The following is a 20,177-nucleotide window of genomic DNA, read 5'->3' as shown; positions in this document are numbered from 1 at the left end:
CCTACTAAAATGAACCTCCACATTTTTTCTGGGTTAAACTCCATCTGCCACTTCTCAGCCCAGCTCTGCATCCTATCGATGTCTATTTATAACCCTTTTGGAAACCTTCCAGACTATCCAGAAAACTACCCACATTCTAACCCACCTTTCCACTTCCTCATCCAGCTCATTTATATAAAAAAATGACAAAGAGGAAGGGCTCCAGAACAGATCCCTGTGGAACACTACTGGTCACTGATTTCCATGCAGAATACATGTGGCTTTTGAAATGAGGACCACTTTGCTGTCTCTTTGGAAAAGAAGACATATTTCTACTGGGTCTATTTTTGTGAATGGCCAGTTCATTTAACCCTTGTCTGGTTTGTGACTTCATCATGGAAGAAAATAACCATTGTGAATACAGACTCCTGAAGATATAATGTTTAAAAGCACTTTATACTTATTTCTGAACTGAGAATTTAAGACTTTCAAGCAAGACTAAAATGATGCTGAACTTTTAAAGATTCACTTTTCAGAGTGGGACTTTATACACACATAAACACATACATTTACATTTGCGCATAGTGGGGTTAAATTTAGAGTTAAGTAAGTTTAGAGATAAGTTAGGAAAGTTATGTTGCTAATAGTTTAATTTAAAAAAAAACTTTTATTTGAATTTACCATTGTCTGGTGAATTTTTCATTGTTGTTCTGTGTTAGTGCTAACAAAGTCCCGTTAGTCCAAAAAATAATTTAAAATGTTAATTCATTACACAGGATACTGTTCACCAATTTCAGTCTGTGGGAAGAAGCTATTTCCCAGCCTAACAGTCCTCCAGATGACTTACATTGCTGAAGGCTGCTGGAGACTGGCTCATACAATCCAGCTATCAGAACTGGGATTAGAAACTGTGCTGAAGGCAAGAAGAGCTCCCAAAAGACTTCGGTACTGAAGGCTTCCCGATCACATTGGAGATTTTAATCTGGAACTTGGTTTGCTGATGGATCGAATAGGAGTCTGTGGGAACACTAGAGGCCAATGCAGGGACACTCAGTGACTCTGAAAGGATTCTCTTTTGCTTCTCATTCTCTCTCACTGTAAGGGGCACCAGGCAACACTAATGGCAAATCTTGTAATATTACATGCTCTATACCATTACATGATAATAAAGGAATTTTGAGTCTTCTTTATTTAAGAAGAACAGTGGGGATAAGTCAAGTATCTCCAGGTCTGTGAGTCTAACTCCAATGGTGGGAAAATTATTCCAAAAAAATCCTGAAGGATAGGATTAATCTGCACTTGGACAGGCAGGAATTGATCAGAGACAGATTTGTGGCTGGGAGATCCCGTCTAAATAATTTGATTCATTCTTTTCAAGATGTGACAGAATCTATTGAAGAGGGCAAAACAGTCGATATAATCTAATATGGACAAGATCCCACTTGGGAGGTTAGTAGAAATGCAAATTTTCTTGAAATCCAAAGAAGTTGGAAAATTGTACCTAAAATTGTCTTGGCAATAGGCGACAGCAGGTAGGATGGAGGGTTGGTGTCCTAAACGGGGACCAGTGACCTGTGCAGGTTGTCAGTGACCTTCATGAACAAGGTGGGTTGAAGGGCCGGTCTCTGTGCTCCATGACATGATAAATACAAACAGTTTGTCACTTTGGTAAATTTTACCAAGTGTCATACTCTTTAGAATGTGCTGAGTATAGCATCCCCTCAAAAAATCAGCTGTTCAACACAGAACTGCCAGCATTTACCTCCACAAATGAACATTTGAGATTGGTGAATAAATCTTCACAAATATGGAAACTCCAAATTCCCGCATCAGCTGGTCACCATCTAGGCAACTGCACTCTAATGCAGGTGTCCGACGGTGTAGTATTTACTTCCCACAGCTTACTGCAGGTTCTTTTCTTTTAACTTTATTTATTTGTTCAAAAAACAAATAATATATGACATATGCAACAATTAACCATAAACATTTTTTTTATATATAGAAAAAAAAGAAAAGAAAAGAACCCCTTCCCCCTTCAGCCAACTCTCCTAAGGAGAGCCATAAAGAAAGAAAAAAGAAAGAATATTAAAGAAAAATTAAATATACATATTAAGATCTAATCAATATAAATTGAAATGTAAATATTTTGAATATAACAACCACTTATTAATAAAAAAATTATAATTATCACATGAAACATACATAATTTTTTCCATTATTGAACAATATTTCATCTCATTATGCCATCTATTAATATTTGTATCTTTCCATGTACTAGCAATACATTTTTTTGCTATGGATAAAGCTAAATATACAAAAGCAATCTGAAATTTATACAATCCCAAGCCTTTCAGAGGTTGCAAACTACCCAATAAAAATACTGTTGGATCTAAAACTATTTTAATCTTATACAGGTATTCTAAAAACGATTGAATTTTCTTCCAAAAAGATTGTATATGTATACATAACAAAACAGCATGAAAAAATGTTCCAACCATATCACCACATCTAAAACACAAATCTGATTCTTTAAAACCATACTTTTTAAATTTTTTAGGTGTTAAATATAATTGATGTAAAAAAATTGTAGTTAATAATTGCATAACGTGCATTTATCAATCTCGTTACACTATCATAACAGATATCTAACCAATCATCTTCGAAAAAAATAAAACCAGTATCCACTTCCCATTTACTTTTAGATCTATCCCAACCCTTTTTATCCATACCATCCTGTAATATTTGATACACAGATGAAATATAACCCTTCTGGTACCTTCATAAGAAAAGTCTCAAATTTAGTCATTTCAGGTAAAATCATATCTCTACCAAACATACATTTTACCAAAGATCAAATTTGATAATAAAGAAACAAAGAGTTCTTATCAATACCAAAACCTTCGCTCATCTGATTAAAAGATAAAACATTACCCTCTTTAAAACAATCTCCCAAATTTTTCACACCTTTAAATCTCCAATGTAATAAACTTCAATTATGTATTGAAAAAGAAATAAGTTGATTATTATACAACGGAGTCAAAGCCGATAATTTACCCCTAGAGCCTGTCATTTTATTTTTCTTTATCCATAACTTCATTAAATGTTTTAGTATAGGCACATTATATTGTTGTAACAAATTTATATTCCATCTAAACAAAAACTGATGTATTTCAAATTCAGAAATACTTGCCATCTCAATTTTAGCCCAACTAGGAGGCTGTACCAAATCCATCAATGAACTAATAAATTTAAGTTGGGCTGCTTCATAATAATTTTTTTAATGTGGTAAGCGTAATCCCCCTAACTCATATTTCCAAGTTAATTTATTCAAAGTTACTCTCGAAAATTTACCCCTCCGTAAAAGCTCCCTAACCATTTTATTCAAATCTCGAAAAAAATATTATCAAGTAAATACGGAATAGATTGAAACAAATATTGTATACGTGGAAAGATATTCATCTTAATTGTATTTATCCTACCCATTAAATTAATAAGTAAATCTTTCCATTTAGTCAAATCAGTTTTAATTTTTTTCATTAATGGAACCTAATTTAATTTATATAAAGATTGATAATTAACATTCAAAATTATACCCAGATATTTAATTAAATCAGTCCATTTCAAATTAATAATATTCTTATAAACTGAATAATCTCCTTCACTTACCGGTAATATTTCACTTTTTTCCCAAATAACGTTATATCCAGAAAGACATCCATATTGTATTAAACACTCCTTGAAGTGCAAAAGTGACTGATCTGGGCTTATTAAATACACCAATACATCATCAGCAAATAAATTAATTTTATACTCCCCATCTAAAACTTTCATTCCTTGTATCTGTGTATTTTGTCTTATCAGCTGTGCTAAAGGTTCAATCACTAACGAAAACAAAGCTGGTGATAAAGGACAACCTTGATGAGTTGATCGAGTTAACTTAAAGGATTCCGAAATCAAACCATTCATCAATACTCTAGCTACTGGTTTACTATATAGAGCCCTAATCCAACCAATAAAAAAAGGACCAAACTTAAATTTTTCCAAAACTTTAAACAAAAAATTCCATTCAACTCTATCAAATGCTTTTTCTGCATCTAGGGATATCACCATCGGGTAATCTGAAGATTGTCGAAATCTATTAATCAAACTAATCGCGTGTAAAATGTTATCTGAAGCATATCTATTCTTTATAAAACCTGTTTGATCAATATGAATCAACTTCGGTAAAAATTTAGCCAATCTATTCACTAATATTTTAGCTATTATTTTATAATCTACATTTAACAACGAAATTGGTCTATATGAAGACACTTTCAAAAGATCTCTATCTTTTTTTAGAATTACTGTAATTAAAGCACTAGAACAAGACTCAGGTAATTCATAATGTTCTCCAACTTGACATAATACATCCCCAAACACTGTAGATAAATCATCATAAAAAATTTTATAAAATGCAACTGAAAATCCATCATCACCAGGCGATTTACCGTTCGGCATTTCCAGCATAGCCATTTTAATTTCCGAATCAGTAAATGGTTCTTCTAACTCCTGTACATCTGCATCCTCTAATATCAGTAAATTCAACTGTGACAAAAAAAGATCAATCGATCCAGTTTCTTGTTTTCCTTCAGATGTATATAACTTTTTATAAAATGAATAAAATTCATCATTAATCTCACGAGGTTTATAAGTAATAAAAGAATTCCGTCTAACAGCATTAATGGTCCTCGAAATCTGTTCTTTCTTTAATTGCCACGCCAGTACCTTATGTGCTTTCTCTTCCCATTCATAATACCGTTGTTTAGTCCAATTAATCACACATTCAAATTGATAAGATTGCAAAGTATTGTATTATATTCCAATTTCAACCTAGATAATTCTATTTTCTGATCTTCAGTAGATCTTTCTGAAATTCCTTTTCTAACTCATCAATCTGTTTCTCTAATTCAAGACTCTGATTTAATTGATCCTTTTTCATTTTAGAAGTATAACTAATTATTTGTCCTCTCAAATAGCATCCCATAATACAAACTTACTTTGAACAGAATTAGAATTTTCTTTCAAAAAAAATTAATTTGTTTTTTTCAAAAAATCAATAAATTCCGTATTTTTTAACAACATAGTATTAAACCTCCAACGATAGGCCACTTGAATTTTCTCAGAAGTTCCATATGTAAAATATAACAAAGAATGATCTGAAATCACCCTACTTTTATATTCCGCTTGTTGTATTTTCCCTTGTAAATGTGCTGATACTAAAAAGAAGTCAATCCTTGAAAATGATTCATGACTAGATGAATAAAAGGAGAAATCTTTCTCTGTCAGATTAAGACGTCTCCAAATATCCACTAAATTAAGATCTTTCATCAACGCTGAACTGCCATCTTGGATTTCTTAACTTTCTTCGGAGATTTATCTAATAAAGGTTCCAAAACACAATTAAAATCACCACCAACTAAAATATTATCATTAGCCTGACCCAAACATAAAAATGTATCTGATATAAATATTTCATCATCTGCATTTGGAGCATAAATATTAAGTAAAGTCCAAAATTCACTAAAACTCTTACAATTCAATTTAAGAATACATCCTGCCTTTTCCTCCATTGATTGTAATTCAAAAGATACATTTTTATGTATCAAAATTGCTACACCTTTAGCTCTAGAATTAAATGAAGAAGAATATCCATGCCCAACCCAGTCCCTCTTTGATTTCATGCTTTCCTTCACATTCAAATGTGTTTCTTGTAAAAAAGCATTATCAACTTACTGCAGGTTCGATGGGAACCTGCCTGTTGAATTTATTTCAGGTTTGATCCAGTGAAGCAGGACCAACTTAATTTCATGCAGTGTGGAGGAAGTGATTGGGTGCTTGTGGGGGGTGGGGGTGGTGATAGCTCAAAGATCATTTTCATTTTTCTGAATTAATAATTGAATTAAATACATGTAAATTGAGTTAAGGTGTTGAGGTGTAAAAATTTCAAACTTTTTTAAAAAGTATACATAGTATGTTTTTATTTTTGCGTATGTCAGAAATGCCCTGTGGGATTTGTAACTGCATGGCTTTGAGCTGGACTGAACATTGGCAATCAGCCTGGCCCCAACCTCCCTCAGGAAGTTCAGGAGTTCTCGCTAGGCTCAGAAGCAGAGTGATGTAGTAGTTAGCGCAGGCTGCAAGCTGCTTTGCAGTCATTCTGTACCAACAAGTTCAATACAACAGATCTTCTTTCCATTCAGTGGACATGTTTCAGTCAGAATGGCCCTCAGAGAACCAAAGAACCACTACAGCACAGAACAGGCCCTTCAGTCCGTTCCAAGCTATTATTCTGCTGAGTCCCATTGACCTGCACCCAGACTATAGTCCTCCATATCTCTCCCAGCCATGTAGTCAGCCAAATTTTTCTTAATATGTCAAATTATTCTTCAATTAATCACTTCAGCCGACAGCTTGTTCCACATTCCTACTACTCTCTGCTTGAAGTTCCCCTGAATCTTCTCTTTAATTAATTCACCTTTCATCCTTAACCCATGTCTGAAACCAACTGAACTCACCCTTTCAGGATACAAAGGATGCTTATGAATACTAACAAATTTGATACAGTTTTATCTCTTCATAACATTCACCAGCAAAATATCATATATTCAAAAATTACCTCGGGAATGCAAAACCACCGATCTGAAATATGAATGCATCTAATATTTGACCACTATGTGTTGGGATGGGAGATCTCTGGTGTATAGATTTCCTGCAAAGTTCTACAGCCTTCACCCAAATTTTCACCTTTAACCTAGAAGTCCAGGCTGAATTCCAACTTGACAAATAGTTTCCCAGCCAGTTACATTGGGAAGTCCTGTGGGTTATCTGAGGACCTCCTTGAGGAAATACAAATGGCTTCAGTGTCTGTGGGTTAGGAAGGAGGCAGATGAACCTGGTTTCATCTTCAGGTATCTAAACAATGAATCATGCGCGAAAGTATGCGAGTGGGTGTGGGTCGCTAATTCAATCAGACATTGTTAATAGCCCTCGTTGATTGAATAGTCTCCCAATATTTAATGTCTGGACTTCAAGTTGGGATTGCAAATAGTTGTGGGCTCTTATGGGAGTGGAGACGATTAGCAATAATCAATAGCAGTGACACTGATCTACTCAAGCAGAATGGAACAGGCAGGGTGAATTGGAAGGAAAACTAGTAACAGTGAATGAATTCACTCAAAACCTCAGTGCAGGCCTGGAGGACATCTTCCAGACAATCCGTGAGAATAGAACATAAGATAGAACGTGGAGCATGCAACAAACGACGCAAAACACAGAATATATTACATGCAAAATGGAACATACAACATAAAGCACGCAACATAGCGCAGCACAGGAACAGGCCCTTCGACCCACCATTCCATGCTGACCATGATGCCAATCTAAATTAATTCCATCTGAGTGCAGGTGGCTTCTTTCTTGACTGTTTATATGCCTGTCTAAAAGTCTCTTAAATGATATCACATCTGCTTCTACCAATTCCACAGCAATCCATTCCTGGCACTTACCACTCCCTGTGCAAAAACGCTTGCCCGCGTAAATCAGAATCCTTCCCATCTCGCCTAAAATCCTTGCTTCTTGCTTTTGGCATTTTGATCCTGGGAAACAGATTCTAACTCTCTACCCTGTCAACTGTCCCTCATGATTTTATGAACTCCAAGCAGGTCACCACCCCCTCCCCCGACCAGCTTCAAATGCTCCATGAGGTTATTGGTGACTCAAGGTGAGGAATGGACATAGGATATGGGCTGCAGGTGACTGTGGTCAAGGGACTGACACCAGGCTGTGGACTGCTGGAGACTGGATGCTTCCTGATTGTATCAGAGGTGTGCATCTGGAGCTCAGGATGCTGATGGTTTAGACTGAAGGCTGTGTGGCTGCAGAGACTGCGGGAGCACTGAAGGCGAAGCCATGGGCACGCAGTGACTCTGGGGGGGACTCTCATTTGCTCCTCTTCCTCTGGCTGTAATGAGCGCTGGGCAATTTTTTCTGTTAGAGAATCTTTGCCTTACGGTGGACTAAAGGAAATTTTGTGTAATATTGTAGCTGACTTCTACAAAGAAACACACACACTCACAGAGTGGGAAGTTAAGCTCTGAGATATATTGAGGCTGGAAAGGCTCCTTTCAATGTCTGATTGGAGTTCACACCGTTTGTTTGATTGGCTGACATCAGCCGCATGAATAACAATAGTGGGCGGGAATATTCTAGCATGTGAATATCCTTCTTCCCCAGCCTGTTATTGATCTGTTAGCTGGGCAGCTTCATTTTAGGGCTGCTGGTCTTGCACTACTCCAGCTTTCAACCGCATCGGTTCATTGTGTTAAGTGACGTGTTACAGTGTGTTATGCTGCTGTTTACCACCGTGCGCACTGCTCGACCTCCGAGGTGGCAGGCTGCCATAATATCACATTTTCTGTTTTATTACATGACCATAAAATAATCTTGATAAAAAAGCAAGTTCTTATCAATGGGAAGAGCCAGCAGTAATCATGGTCACTTGGTGTCACCTATCTCTGCAGGAGTCATCGCCTTCTCAGGGGATTGGAGGGCAATGGGATAAGACAGGAAGGAAAGAGGGATGGACCATATGGGCTTCCCCTCAAAGGCTATCTTCCTGCCACATCCCAAAGACGTGGGTGATTGCTGAATCAGCTGCTGTGGGATCTAGAATTTGGACAGGAGTTGATGGGAATGTGGGAAGAATGAAACGGAGCCAGTGTAGGTGGGTGCCTGCAGACAAACAGGCTCTGTCCTACATGCCTCGATCATTCCATGATTGAGAGCTGTTGGGACCAACAATAGAACAGAGAACATTACAACACAGAACAGGCCCTTCAGCCAATGATGTTCTGCTGACCCATGGAAACCTACTCCACAACAATTTTAATTTTTCCCCACCTCACAACCATGACCCTCTATTTTTCTTACCTCCATGAACCTAGCTAAGTCTTTTGAATGTCCCTATTGCACCAGCCTCCATCCCCAGCCCCACAATGAACTCTAATAGTTATCAGGTCTGGAAAAGGCAGAACTCCAAGGGCTTCTGTCCCCAGTAGTCTGTATGGTCTTTCTGCACTGGAGTCTCAGATAGACTTCACCCACCACAGAGGATATGTAAATGGAGTGATTACCTCCTTCATTAAACCTTTCCTCTGAAGTTTCTTCTGGTAAGATCTTTTGCATGCACTCATTGCTCTGTAAGTTCTCAGTTTGCAAGTCTAGAGGACCTGTGGAATGAAAGGCAGCAACATACTGTTTTGGCAATTCAAGTCCAGATGTATGGAGGGGGGGGGGGTGGGGAGAGAGGGAGAGAGAGAGAGAGAGAGAGAGAGAGAGAGAGAGAGAATCTGTATGAGCAAGTGTATATGAATGTTTGTGCATGTGCCTGTGTGTGAGCGAGTGTGTGTCTGTGTGTGCGTATATATGTGTATGCGCGCATCCTTTTCCTTTTGTGCGTGTCTGTGTCTGTACGTATGTCTGTGGGCACCTGTACTTGGGTGCCTGTTTTTGAACATGTGTGTGCAAACCCATGTGAGGAATTTAGACTTTTTCTTCGAGGATAGGATGATATATGACCGGTGCACTTACTCGGATTATCCACTGCGGTCTTCTCTGTTGACTCCATTGCATCTCCTCCCAGCTGTTCATCTAAAAAGCAACAGAAAACAAGTGAACAGATTATTATACGGAGGCATGGGACTGCAGATATGCGAATCTGGAGCAACAAACAAGCTGATGGAGGAACTCAGCAGGTGGAGCATCAAACGAAATGCAAAGTGATATTCTGTTACATTGACTTCCAATATCGTCCTCTTCACCATACACTGAATACACTGTAGGTATTTATAATTTGCCTTTAAATTTTCTACACACATTTTGGATACTGTTCTCTGGAGATCTGGCTCAGAATCCCTGAACTTTGATTTTAAAATGCTCTCCCCGTAGCACAAAAGCCGAAAATATTCCAAATGCGATGTTGCAGTGGATTGTTCCAAATACAACAATCTCAAGAGAGTGAGGACCAGCCAACGAGTCTGGTTGGTATCTGCTGGTGGAGAACACAGACAAGGTTGGGTGAATGTTGATTGTGTTCCTCCTGGCACACCAGAGACACAGCGGCAGGGGAACAACTGGCTTGTGACCAGAAAGCAGTCCTCATGAGAGAGAGTATCTGTGGTCATCTCTGTCCTTGTCCACCCTTCCCCTCACTCCCTGTCCATTAGATCCCACCCTGTCCATCTGACCCCTCACTCCCTGTCCATCTGACCTCCCCCAGCCTCATCCATCAGACCATCCTGGATTGAATGATTGTTGGGGCAGATGTGGATTTGCATTGACCCTGCATTTTCTACATTTGATGCCCATACATCAGCATCTCTAGCAATAATGGGAGCTTAGTTCATCCAAAATTTTAAAAACCGGAGAGGAGTATGCACGCTGTTGGGTTTCTCAGCATGGTTTGCAGAGAGGGGGAGCAGAGTTTGTCTGTTATTTTGATAACCAATGGAGAATTAGTCTTGCTGTTCATCATCATGGATCAGCTCTCTTGGTAATGACTTTTGCCAAAAAATAAACCATGTAAAATTGCTTTCCTGTCGCAGTCTGACAAATGTCTGACAAACTGGAAGTCAGAACGGTCCAATTTTGAGGGTAACCTGGCTGGTCAGAATGCATGGGTCCCACTTATTGATCTTTATGATTTGCTCCAGCTCCCAGTTTCAGTTAAAACAAAGACCACAGCCAAAACCCAATTATTTATATCATATCAGATTAGAATCACCCTGGGATTTTCCAGCAGCAGGAATCCCGACACCTTGTGTCTGCTCCATTTTTCCAGAACATTGTCCAACACTTGGACTGCCAATTTTGCAGAGCATCTTGGTGTAAAGGTCCATCAGAAGACAGTAGGAAGGTCCTGGGATCTCGGTTAATACATTAAAACCCCCAGTATCCAGCATCTATGGGGATTGGTGGATGCCAGGGAAGCGAATTTTTCGGTTGCTTGAGACTGCGTGTTGCATGATTGACAAACTGACCACTGGGGGGGGGGGGGGGGGGGAGCACCAATATTAAACTAATGTATTTTTTTCCTCTTTATTTACTTAATTCAATATTTTTGATGGTTACTTGAATTCCAGATAATGGAGGTTTTACTGTGTAAAGAAATTACCTGGGTAAAAACATAGGTGGGCTGATCAGTTAGTTTGCAGAAGACAGAAGCGTTGGTGAAACTGTGGTTTGTGAGGAGGTTTATCAAAGGAAGCAACAGGAAATAGATGCAGAGAAATGGCAGATGGAATGTAATCTGGACAAGTAAGAAGATGGTCAATAGAAATGGAACCTGTAGAGTAAATGGAAGGGCCTTTAGCAGTATTGATGCACAGAGGGATCTTGGAGTGCAAGTCCATTGTTCCCTTACAATGGCAACCCAAGTAAATTAGGTGGTCATCATGGCTTGCCTTCGCAAATGAAGGATCATAGACATGGGCATGTCTTTCGAGTCTGCGCAATGGAATTTTTTTAGGTGGAGTGCAGTGTGTACAGTACTGGCTCCACCCTTTACACCCTAGATTTGTCTAGCGACCTGGGATGGTGACAGCCAGGTCCTCCAGTCGTAGGTGTTACGTTGGAGTATCCTCCTCTTAGATGGTTGGCCTGACGAGGCTAATGAACCCCCTCTGCCCAGGTTTGAAATCAGTTTTCCTTCTCTTAGGGTGGTTGCCAACCAAGGCTAACGAGCCCAGCCAACCCATCCAGTTATGCTGCTGGACACTTGATCGCATCATGATGTAGCAAACTCGGTGAAAACGGGGGACACCGATTGGGTGGTAAAGAAGGTCAACCGCATCTTTCCTTCATCAAACCCAGAACTAAGTTTAAAAATCCAGATCATACTGTATAAATGAGGCCATATTTGGAGTATTGTGTGAGATTTGGTCACTGCATTGCAGGAAGGACGTGGAAGCTTTGGAGAGGGTGCAGACGAGGTTCACTAGGATGTTGACTGGATGGGAGGGTATTAGCTATATGAAGAGGTTGGATGAACTTGGGTCATTCTTTCAGGAATGTCTGAGGGGAGACCACAGAAGTTTATAACATTACGAAAGGTTGGCAATCAGAAGCTTTATCCCAAGTGGAAATATTATATAGCTGATGGGCCTATTCCTGGCCTGTACCATGGTCTAAATAGATCTGGGTCAGCCATTCTCAATGGGGGCCACACTGCCCTGCTTGAGTTGGGGGGGGGGGGGGAGAAGGAGACACAGCATATTTAAGGGGGACCATGGACTGAAATCATAAAATATTTTTAATGTTTTTTATGCAGTTGGTCAGTGAGAAACCAAAACCTGACTGCTTCACAGGGAAGAGGGCCCATAAACCTTGAGCAGTGACCCAAGGTGGCCATCACCAAAAAAAAAGATTGAGAAATAATCTTGTGGATTCACCCCTGACTTTGTGAGTGGAAAACTGTTGGGTGGTGATGGGAAAAAGTCCATTCATGATTGCATCATGTTGAGGTAATCATGAAGAAGGCTCATGAATGGCTATACTTCATTAGGAGTTTGAGGAGACTCAGTATATCACCGAAGACAAATTTCTATAGGTGCATTCTGACTGGTTGCGTCATTGTCTGGTGTGGAGGTGCCAACACCCAGGACAGGAAAAAGCTACAGATTTGTGAACATGACTTACGCCATCATGGGCATTAATCTTCACTCCAATCAGGACATCTATAAGAGGTGGTGTCTCAAGAAAGAAGGACACCCACCAACCAGGCCATGTCCTCTTCTCACTGCTACCATCAGGAAGAAAATACAGGAGCCTGAAGACAAACACCTAACAACTTCTTCCTCTCCACTATCAGATTTCTGAACGGGCATTGAACCACAGACACTACCTCACTTTCTCTTCTCTGGCACAAATTTCTTTATTGATTAAATAGTGTGTTTATGGAATGTAATTTACAGCAGCCTTTACACCTGTAATGCACAATACGCTGCTGCAAAACAACGAATTTCATAACACATGTTCCTGACAATGAATTCTCATTCTGATAGTTCTTCATTTACCCTTTGGGCAATTGCACTACTGGTGGCAAGGGAGGGGGCAGTGAAAATTGCAGGGCCAGATATTGAGCGCAAGGGTGGTCATGACAGCTGCCCCACCACTCCTGGTCAGCTCCACCCATTCCTCCCTATCCCTCAACGTTCTTCACGCATCGAGATAGGCTCCAGGCTGTGTATGTTGCTTCAAGATATGTAGACAGGATGGGAGGGGTATGGACTGGAGCGAGGCAGAATAATAATTTGGCACAGTTTAGAAGGGCCAAAGGGCCTATTTTCTGTGCTGTAATGTTCTCTGGTTCCATGGTTCAAAAACGACCGGAGGATCTGGAAGAACTTTGGAGCCACAGAACCCACATCATTTGTAACTTTATTCTGTTTTAATGAAAATTATAAGGGAATGGATAATTGTACCTGAAATCTTGTTTATTTATAGGCCTGAACATGAGAAGATTTTAAAAACACACAAAAATAACTTGCATGGGGGAACAGAGTGGTTCTTGGTTAGAGCACTGGAATGCAAAGCAGGTTATAAATGTCTATCAAATGTATTTTTGTGAGTGCATTTGGCTTGCATATTGCTACTGCAGGAACAAATTTGTCTTAACACAGAAATAAACTAAGTCCGAGAGTAAAGGTGGTGCAGGCTGGTATAACAGGGATATTGAAAAGACTCATAGAATGGCACATGGATGGAAGAGAAATAGAGGATTATGCGTGTAAAGTGGGGAAAAATATTGGTTGTTTAAGATTTTGGATCTGCAGAGGAACATTCAAATCTTCCTGGCAGAATTACGTTGTTCCGTTAATTAAAATACCCTTTGGAGTAATTCCCACATACCTTCAGGTTCCTCTGTATACTCTGGGAAAACCACTTTCTCCAAGTTTGGTTCAATACCTGAAATTAAACCAGACAAATGTCAGCAGCACCATCTGTTGATGTTTACTGAGTGCGTGGGTAAAATTCATCGAAAAATCAATCCCACCTTGCCTTGTTGCGTCAAAAGCCCAATTAATTCTTCCAGCTAATCTGCACTTGTACTTCCGTTCTGGTTTAATAAGATCACGCTTGGATGTCATTTTTCCCATCCTCCCCCACCCCCCCCTCAATATCTTGAAGCTTCAGCAAAGGTCTGTTTGCACATCAGTCGGATGTTTGGTTCTGAGGTGAAAATCACCACCTTTGACTCATTCAGAGACTCACTTCAGGACTCTTACTTTGAACATTATTTACTACTGAATGGTTTCTTTTCTGTATTGTCGTCAGGTTGTTTACTTTTCTCTCTTTTGTATGCATATCTTTTTTCGAATCCAATTTTTTGCATGAACAGTAAGTGGTAATTCTGCCCTGCCTGCAAGAAATGGAGTACCAGGGTTGGATGTGATGTCAGGTATGTATACACTGACAATAAATTTGAACTTTAAACTTTTAAGGGAAAATGATGAGGGTTTATTATTACATACATAAGTGGAGTGTATAGAAGCAGAGAATTTCTTGTTGGCTTCTGCTGCACAGTCAGTAAAACACACAGGGAAAGAATAAATTTGATTAAAACTCTTCACAAGAGAAAAACATGATAATCAATATAGGAGAGATAAATATTCACAGCTGCAGAAATGCACAAATATATGTTGGTCTAAGTAGTGCAGACAGATCTTTTGGTGGTCCCGGAATTGTTAAGGGTAGTAATGGGAGATTCAAGAGCCTGAGATCTGTGGGACAAACCGTTCTTTCCTCTAGAGGTGCTGAACTTTGGACTACGGCACCTTCTGCCCAAAAGATAGGAATGAGAAAGTGAAAGGAGGATGTACATCTGGTGACCAATTTTTGTTTGGCTCTGACTTTGCGATGATGAAAATACTTCATTGATGGAAGATGTTGCAGCTGCACTGAACCATTGATTTTAACTTTATAAACAGTTTAGGTCAGTGAGTACAGATCTCTCCCGCCTGTGGTTGTTTCTTCCTGGCACTAAAACTTTTACTGCTGTATTTTTTTTTTTTGGAGTGCATTTGTGGATCTGAGGAAAATGATAGTCTGGCTAGAAGAGGTGGGTTTGCTTTACCGTGGCAGCATTTAATCAGCTGTTATAAAAGTGACTTTAATATAAAATAATCGGGCGACACAGTTAGTGGAGTGCACACCACTATTACAGCACCAATGACCTGAGTTCTTATCTGGTACTGTTTGTAAGGTGTTTGTACATTCTCCCCATGTCTATGTGGGTTTTCTTTGATTACTCCAGTTTCCTCCCACATTCTAAAGGAATATCGGGTTAGTAGGTTTATTGGTCACAGGAGAGTATCTGGGCAACTCAGGATGTATATAAATTCATGTCAACTTAACCGTATTCCAAGGGAGAGGACATTGTTTCTGATCAAATTGCAAAGCTGATGCATAGATTGGGCCTTAGGTATAAAAGGGACAGTAAGAGTAGACAATATTCCTCAATAGCATAGTCAAGAGAAATCTCTTAACAGAGTAGCCCTAAATGGGAAAGAATTGACATTGATTGTAGTGGAAAACACATATACAATAAAAATTATGTTAGATAGATGGACACATAAATAATGCAGAGAGTGAAGTGATCTAGGTCACAATCAGGGAAGAGATTTAGTTTAATTTGACAGCATTTTCCAAGCTGATATTGTGGACTGAAGGACCTGTTCCCATGCACTATAGTTCTCTGCTCTGAGGAGAATCACACATGGCAATGAGGAAACATATAGGAGGGAGATAGATCAGCTAGTTGAGTGGTGTCACAACAACCTTGCACTCAGTGTTAGCAAAACTAAGGAACTGATTGTGGACTTCAGGATCTTTCTTTGGGCCATCGTGTTGATGTAATCATGAAGAAGGCTCACCAGTGGGTATATTTCATTAGGAGTTTTAGGAGATTTGGTATGTCACCAAAGACTCTTGCAAATTACTACAGATGATGATCCTTCCGACTGGTATGGAAGTACAAATGACAGGAAAAGGCTACAGAGAGTTGTAAATTCAGCCCGTCCCATCATGAGCATTAGACTTCACTCCATCGAGGTCATCTACAAGAGGCAGTATCTCAAGAAAACAGCCTCGATCCTCAAGGACCATCACCACCCAGGCCATGCCCTCTTCTCACTGGAACCATCAGGAAGGAGTTATAGGAACCTGAAGCTGAACACCCAACATTACAAAACAACTTCTTCCCCTCTGCCAACAGATTTCTGAACGGACAATGAAGTACAGAAACTTCCTCACTTTTTTCTCTTCTTTTGCACTAATTATTTCTTTTTAAATAGTGTATTCACAGAAATGTAATTTATAGCATTCTTACACCTGTAATGTACAATAATACTGCCGCAAAGCAACAAATTTTGTGACATATTCATGCCAATAAACCTGATCCTGATAGTTTGCCATGAACATGCCACAAAATTTGTTGTTTTGTGGCAGCACAACAGAGCAAACATTTATATAAACCACATTACAAAATAAATGAATAAATGGTTGGCATAGCCGTTAGTACAACAGCTTTATAGCACCAGTGATTGGGACCAGGGTTCGAATCCCGCGCTGTCTGTAAGGAGCTTGTACGTTCTCCCCATGTCTGTGTCCATTTCCTCCGGGGGCTCCAGTTTCCTCCCACCATTCAAAACATACTGGAGGTGTAAATTGGGTGGCATTGACTCACAAACCAAAAGGGTCTGTTACCATGTTGTATGTTTAATTTTTAAAAAATTAATAGGAAAAAAAGAAAAAAACAAAGGTGGTGTCTATGATTCATTGTTCATTTAGAAATCTGATGGCAGAGAGAAAGAAGCCGTCCATGCGCTGCTAAGTGCTTCATCTTCAGGCTTCTGCACCCTCCTCCAGGTGGTAGCAGAGGGCATGGGTATGGGTGGTGGGGTTTCCCTGAGGAGAGAGGCTGCCTTCCCAAGACACCGACTCCCGCAGATGTCCTTGATGGAGCGAGGACTGGTTCCCGTGATACCGCAGGCTAGGTTAACAACCCTCTGGAGTCCTTTCCCAGCCTGAGCATAGCTACCTCCACACAGGCAGTGATGCCACCAGCCAGAATGCCCTAAATGGCACACCTGTAAACTCCTCACAATGTACAGATGCTCGCGAGTCTTCTAAATTCTGTGTTCTAAGTTGCCTCCATTTGAAATAAATCCCCAAATTTGCCTCTTTTCTCTCCAAGTTCATCAGTGCTAAAAATACATTGCTTACCAAAACCGTTCACTCCCATCCATCAAAGACAAAGATAACCAGCCCCCTTCAAAACCACGGACAGATCCAAGTTCCAAAGAAGATTCAATTGAACATAAAGTTATATGAAAGCAAAATATTGCAGTTGGTGGAAAACTAAGATAAAACAGGGCATGTTTGGAACACTCAGCAAGCCAGGCAGCTACCATGGGGAGAGAAAACAAATTGATATTTTCAGGCAGTGAACTGCCATCAACATTCCAGCATTTGTATAAACAAACATGTCCATTATCTTACGACATGAAACAAAATTACTCTGAGAAATTGGGTTGAAGGCCACAAGATACAAACTCACCAAAGTTAACGAGAAAAAAAAGTCAAATAAGGTCAGGAACCTGACCTCTTATTTTCAGCAGTTGAATTGGGCAACAAGTTCTCACAGGTTGGAATCGCAAGAGACTGCAGATACTTGAATCTGGAGCTCAGTGAATCCATCGGCATCAGTGAAGAGAAAATAATTGTCAACGTTTCAGATCGAGACCCTGAGTCAAGATTGAGAGTGGAGAAGGAAGGTAACTGGCATTAAGAGGAGTGGAGACGGGCTGGTAGGTGATAGATTGAGGAAAGGAGAAGGATGAAGGCCAAATAGAGGCAGGAGGGAAAGGGGAAGGGTTGTGGTGGAAACAATGGCAGGTGACTAATGGTTAGAAGCAGACAAAGGAACATCAACAATTCCCAAATCTGTTCCTCCCATGAGACTACTCGATCTGCTGAGCTCCTTGAGCTAATCGTTTGTTATCATTGATTGGAGATTTAAGAAGAGCGATCAGAATTGCAAATTTAATATGTAGAACATTGAACGTTTTGTGCACAATACAGGCCATTCAGCCCATCATGTTGGGCCAACCTGCATCTGAAAACTTTTGCTTTCAGTCTCAGTGAACAAGAACAGTACGGAATGAAAAAAAAAGTAAATGCCAGAAATAATAAGTAGGTTAGATAGCATCTGGGGGAAAGTTTCAGGTCGATGACTCTTCATTGGCAGGTGAAGTAGATGCTGTCTGACTTGCGAAGTGCTTCCAGTGTCTCAGATTTCCAGTGACTGCAGGGTGGAACAAGTGTTCAACTGTTGGAAGAGGTGGGAGATGAGTCCTCAGATGATCACTGAGAAAAGTGATTGGGTTAGGGTAAAATTAAGAATCGGACCATCTAATGGAGGACAATTTGCCTTTTAAAGTTGCATTAATTTCATGGAAAGGTGGTCAAGTTTCACAAATTCCATGCTATAAGTTTAAAGAGGTTCCACAAATCATTTTCCCCCACATCATACCTCCAAACAATAGTCCTTACCTTGGACAATCCCATCCAATCCTACATTTATGTCTCCAAATAGAAACTGGATTTTTTCCACGGCTTGCATCAGATTACTGGGACCATGCAAGGAATTCCGTAAGATATCCTTTGCAAACTTGGCTCGTAGAGAATCCGGGGCAATTTTCTTGGCTTCCTCAGGATCAGTGGGGCCCATTACACTTCTCCATTCTTCCACTGCATTGTCTTTACTTAGAATCATCATTAATGATGGACCTCTGCAGGGTGCAAAGACATTATCAGGTTTGACAGCATTAATTCAATCTATCAGAATGATGCACCATTTTCTATCTCTGGAGATCAAATGATGCACCTCTCTCATTATAAGTGGATTCCTGAATCCTTCCTGTGCAAACGTCCAAAATGTCACTGTCTGGACTCTATATTAACCATTCCATCTATTGAAGGTTCTCATACAGAAATGACTTCAGACAAAGCTGAGTCTACATTATTTTTATTCATTTACAAGATGCAACCTTTCCTAAAACTGTCAGCATTTGTTACCCCTTTCAAATTGCCACAAAAATAAGAAAGAATTGAAAAGATGGCCAGAATGTTGAGTCTGAAGTCATATCTTAGATAAGGAGAACAGGTTCTCCCAAAGGATATCAGTGAACCATTTGGTTACAGTCTGATAGGTCCTTGAATGGCTCAGAATATTAATATCCCAGAGTGAATGGTGTGATTTGAACTCCTGTCTTTGGGCCAACAGCTGGACAAGTACAAGCACAATGCTCCTGTGCCCTGACCTGACAAGCAACTGAGATTATCATTTGAAACATTTAAAATTACACCCAATTAGCCTGCAACCTCGTACACTTTGGAAGGTGGGAGGAAACCGGAGCACCCAGAGGAAACCCATGTAGGTCATGGGGAGAAGGTACAAACTCCTTATACTCCAGAGCTGGATCCAAACCCAGGTCATTGGCACTGTCATAACATTGTGCTAACCACTATGTGCCGATTTGTCTTTCAGTGAGTGCATCCAAGATCAATAAATCATTCTAAAGTCTCTGTACTTCTGCCAATGGAAAGTCTTCCTGGATTTGTCCTGTCAAAACTCTTCACAGCTCTGAACACCATATTACATCTGAATTGGAATCCAAATAAATGGTTCAAACCTACTCAGTCATATAATCAACCAGCTTGCTGAAGAATGGTTTGCCCTTGTGTTCCTTGTAGAACTCCTCTGCCAGTTCTCTACTCAGTATTTTTTCACGCATCTGTGAAATAACAAAGCCTCCTTCTTCAATCTTCTGTATAATCTCATCTGCCAAGGTTGAAAGTTAATGTTACACCAACAGTTTAGCAAAATCTGTGCCATCTTAATGTAACAAGGCACTAGAATAGCTGATGAGAGGGCAGATATAACAAAGGCACCGCTCTTGCTACGGTGGAATAAAGAACCAAACCAAGGAGGAATGCAAAAGAGATTGTGGGCATTTTAGAGCAGTCCATCTGAATGCTGTTGGGCATAAGGGGCATGCTTGTTTTCCAAGCATTTCATGTCACTGAAGTTTTTCAGTTCA

General features: G+C 39.8%; 1 protein-coding gene across 2 annotated transcripts in view; it reads right to left on the bottom strand.

Moving 5' to 3' along the window:
* Window positions 1–4,353: 4,353 nt before the first annotated feature.
* nme9 (NME/NM23 family member 9) overlaps window positions 4,354–20,177 on the bottom strand; it is a 78,673-nt gene continuing 62,849 nt past the window's right edge. For both annotated transcript variants that reach the window (XM_069934265.1, XM_069934266.1), the window contains exons 15-20: window positions 19,774–19,918; window positions 18,628–18,866; window positions 13,924–13,980; window positions 9,607–9,666; window positions 9,150–9,245; window positions 4,354–5,395 (exon numbers count right to left, since the gene is read on the bottom strand). In XM_069934265.1, coding sequence (XP_069790366.1) covers window positions 5,346–5,395; window positions 9,150–9,245; window positions 9,607–9,666; window positions 13,924–13,980; window positions 18,628–18,866; window positions 19,774–19,918 — 647 coding nt within the window. In that variant the 3' untranslated portion in view covers window positions 4,354–5,345. The remainder of the gene's footprint in view (window positions 5,396–9,149; window positions 9,246–9,606; window positions 9,667–13,923; window positions 13,981–18,627; window positions 18,867–19,773; window positions 19,919–20,177) is intronic.

This window comes from Narcine bancroftii, chromosome 4 (genome assembly GCF_036971445.1).
Source record: "Narcine bancroftii isolate sNarBan1 chromosome 4, sNarBan1.hap1, whole genome shotgun sequence".
Classification (NCBI taxonomy): Eukaryota; Metazoa; Chordata; class Chondrichthyes; order Torpediniformes; family Narcinidae; genus Narcine; species Narcine bancroftii.
Note: the sequence above shows the minus strand (reverse complement) of the source record. Positions and strands in the feature narration are given on the sequence as shown.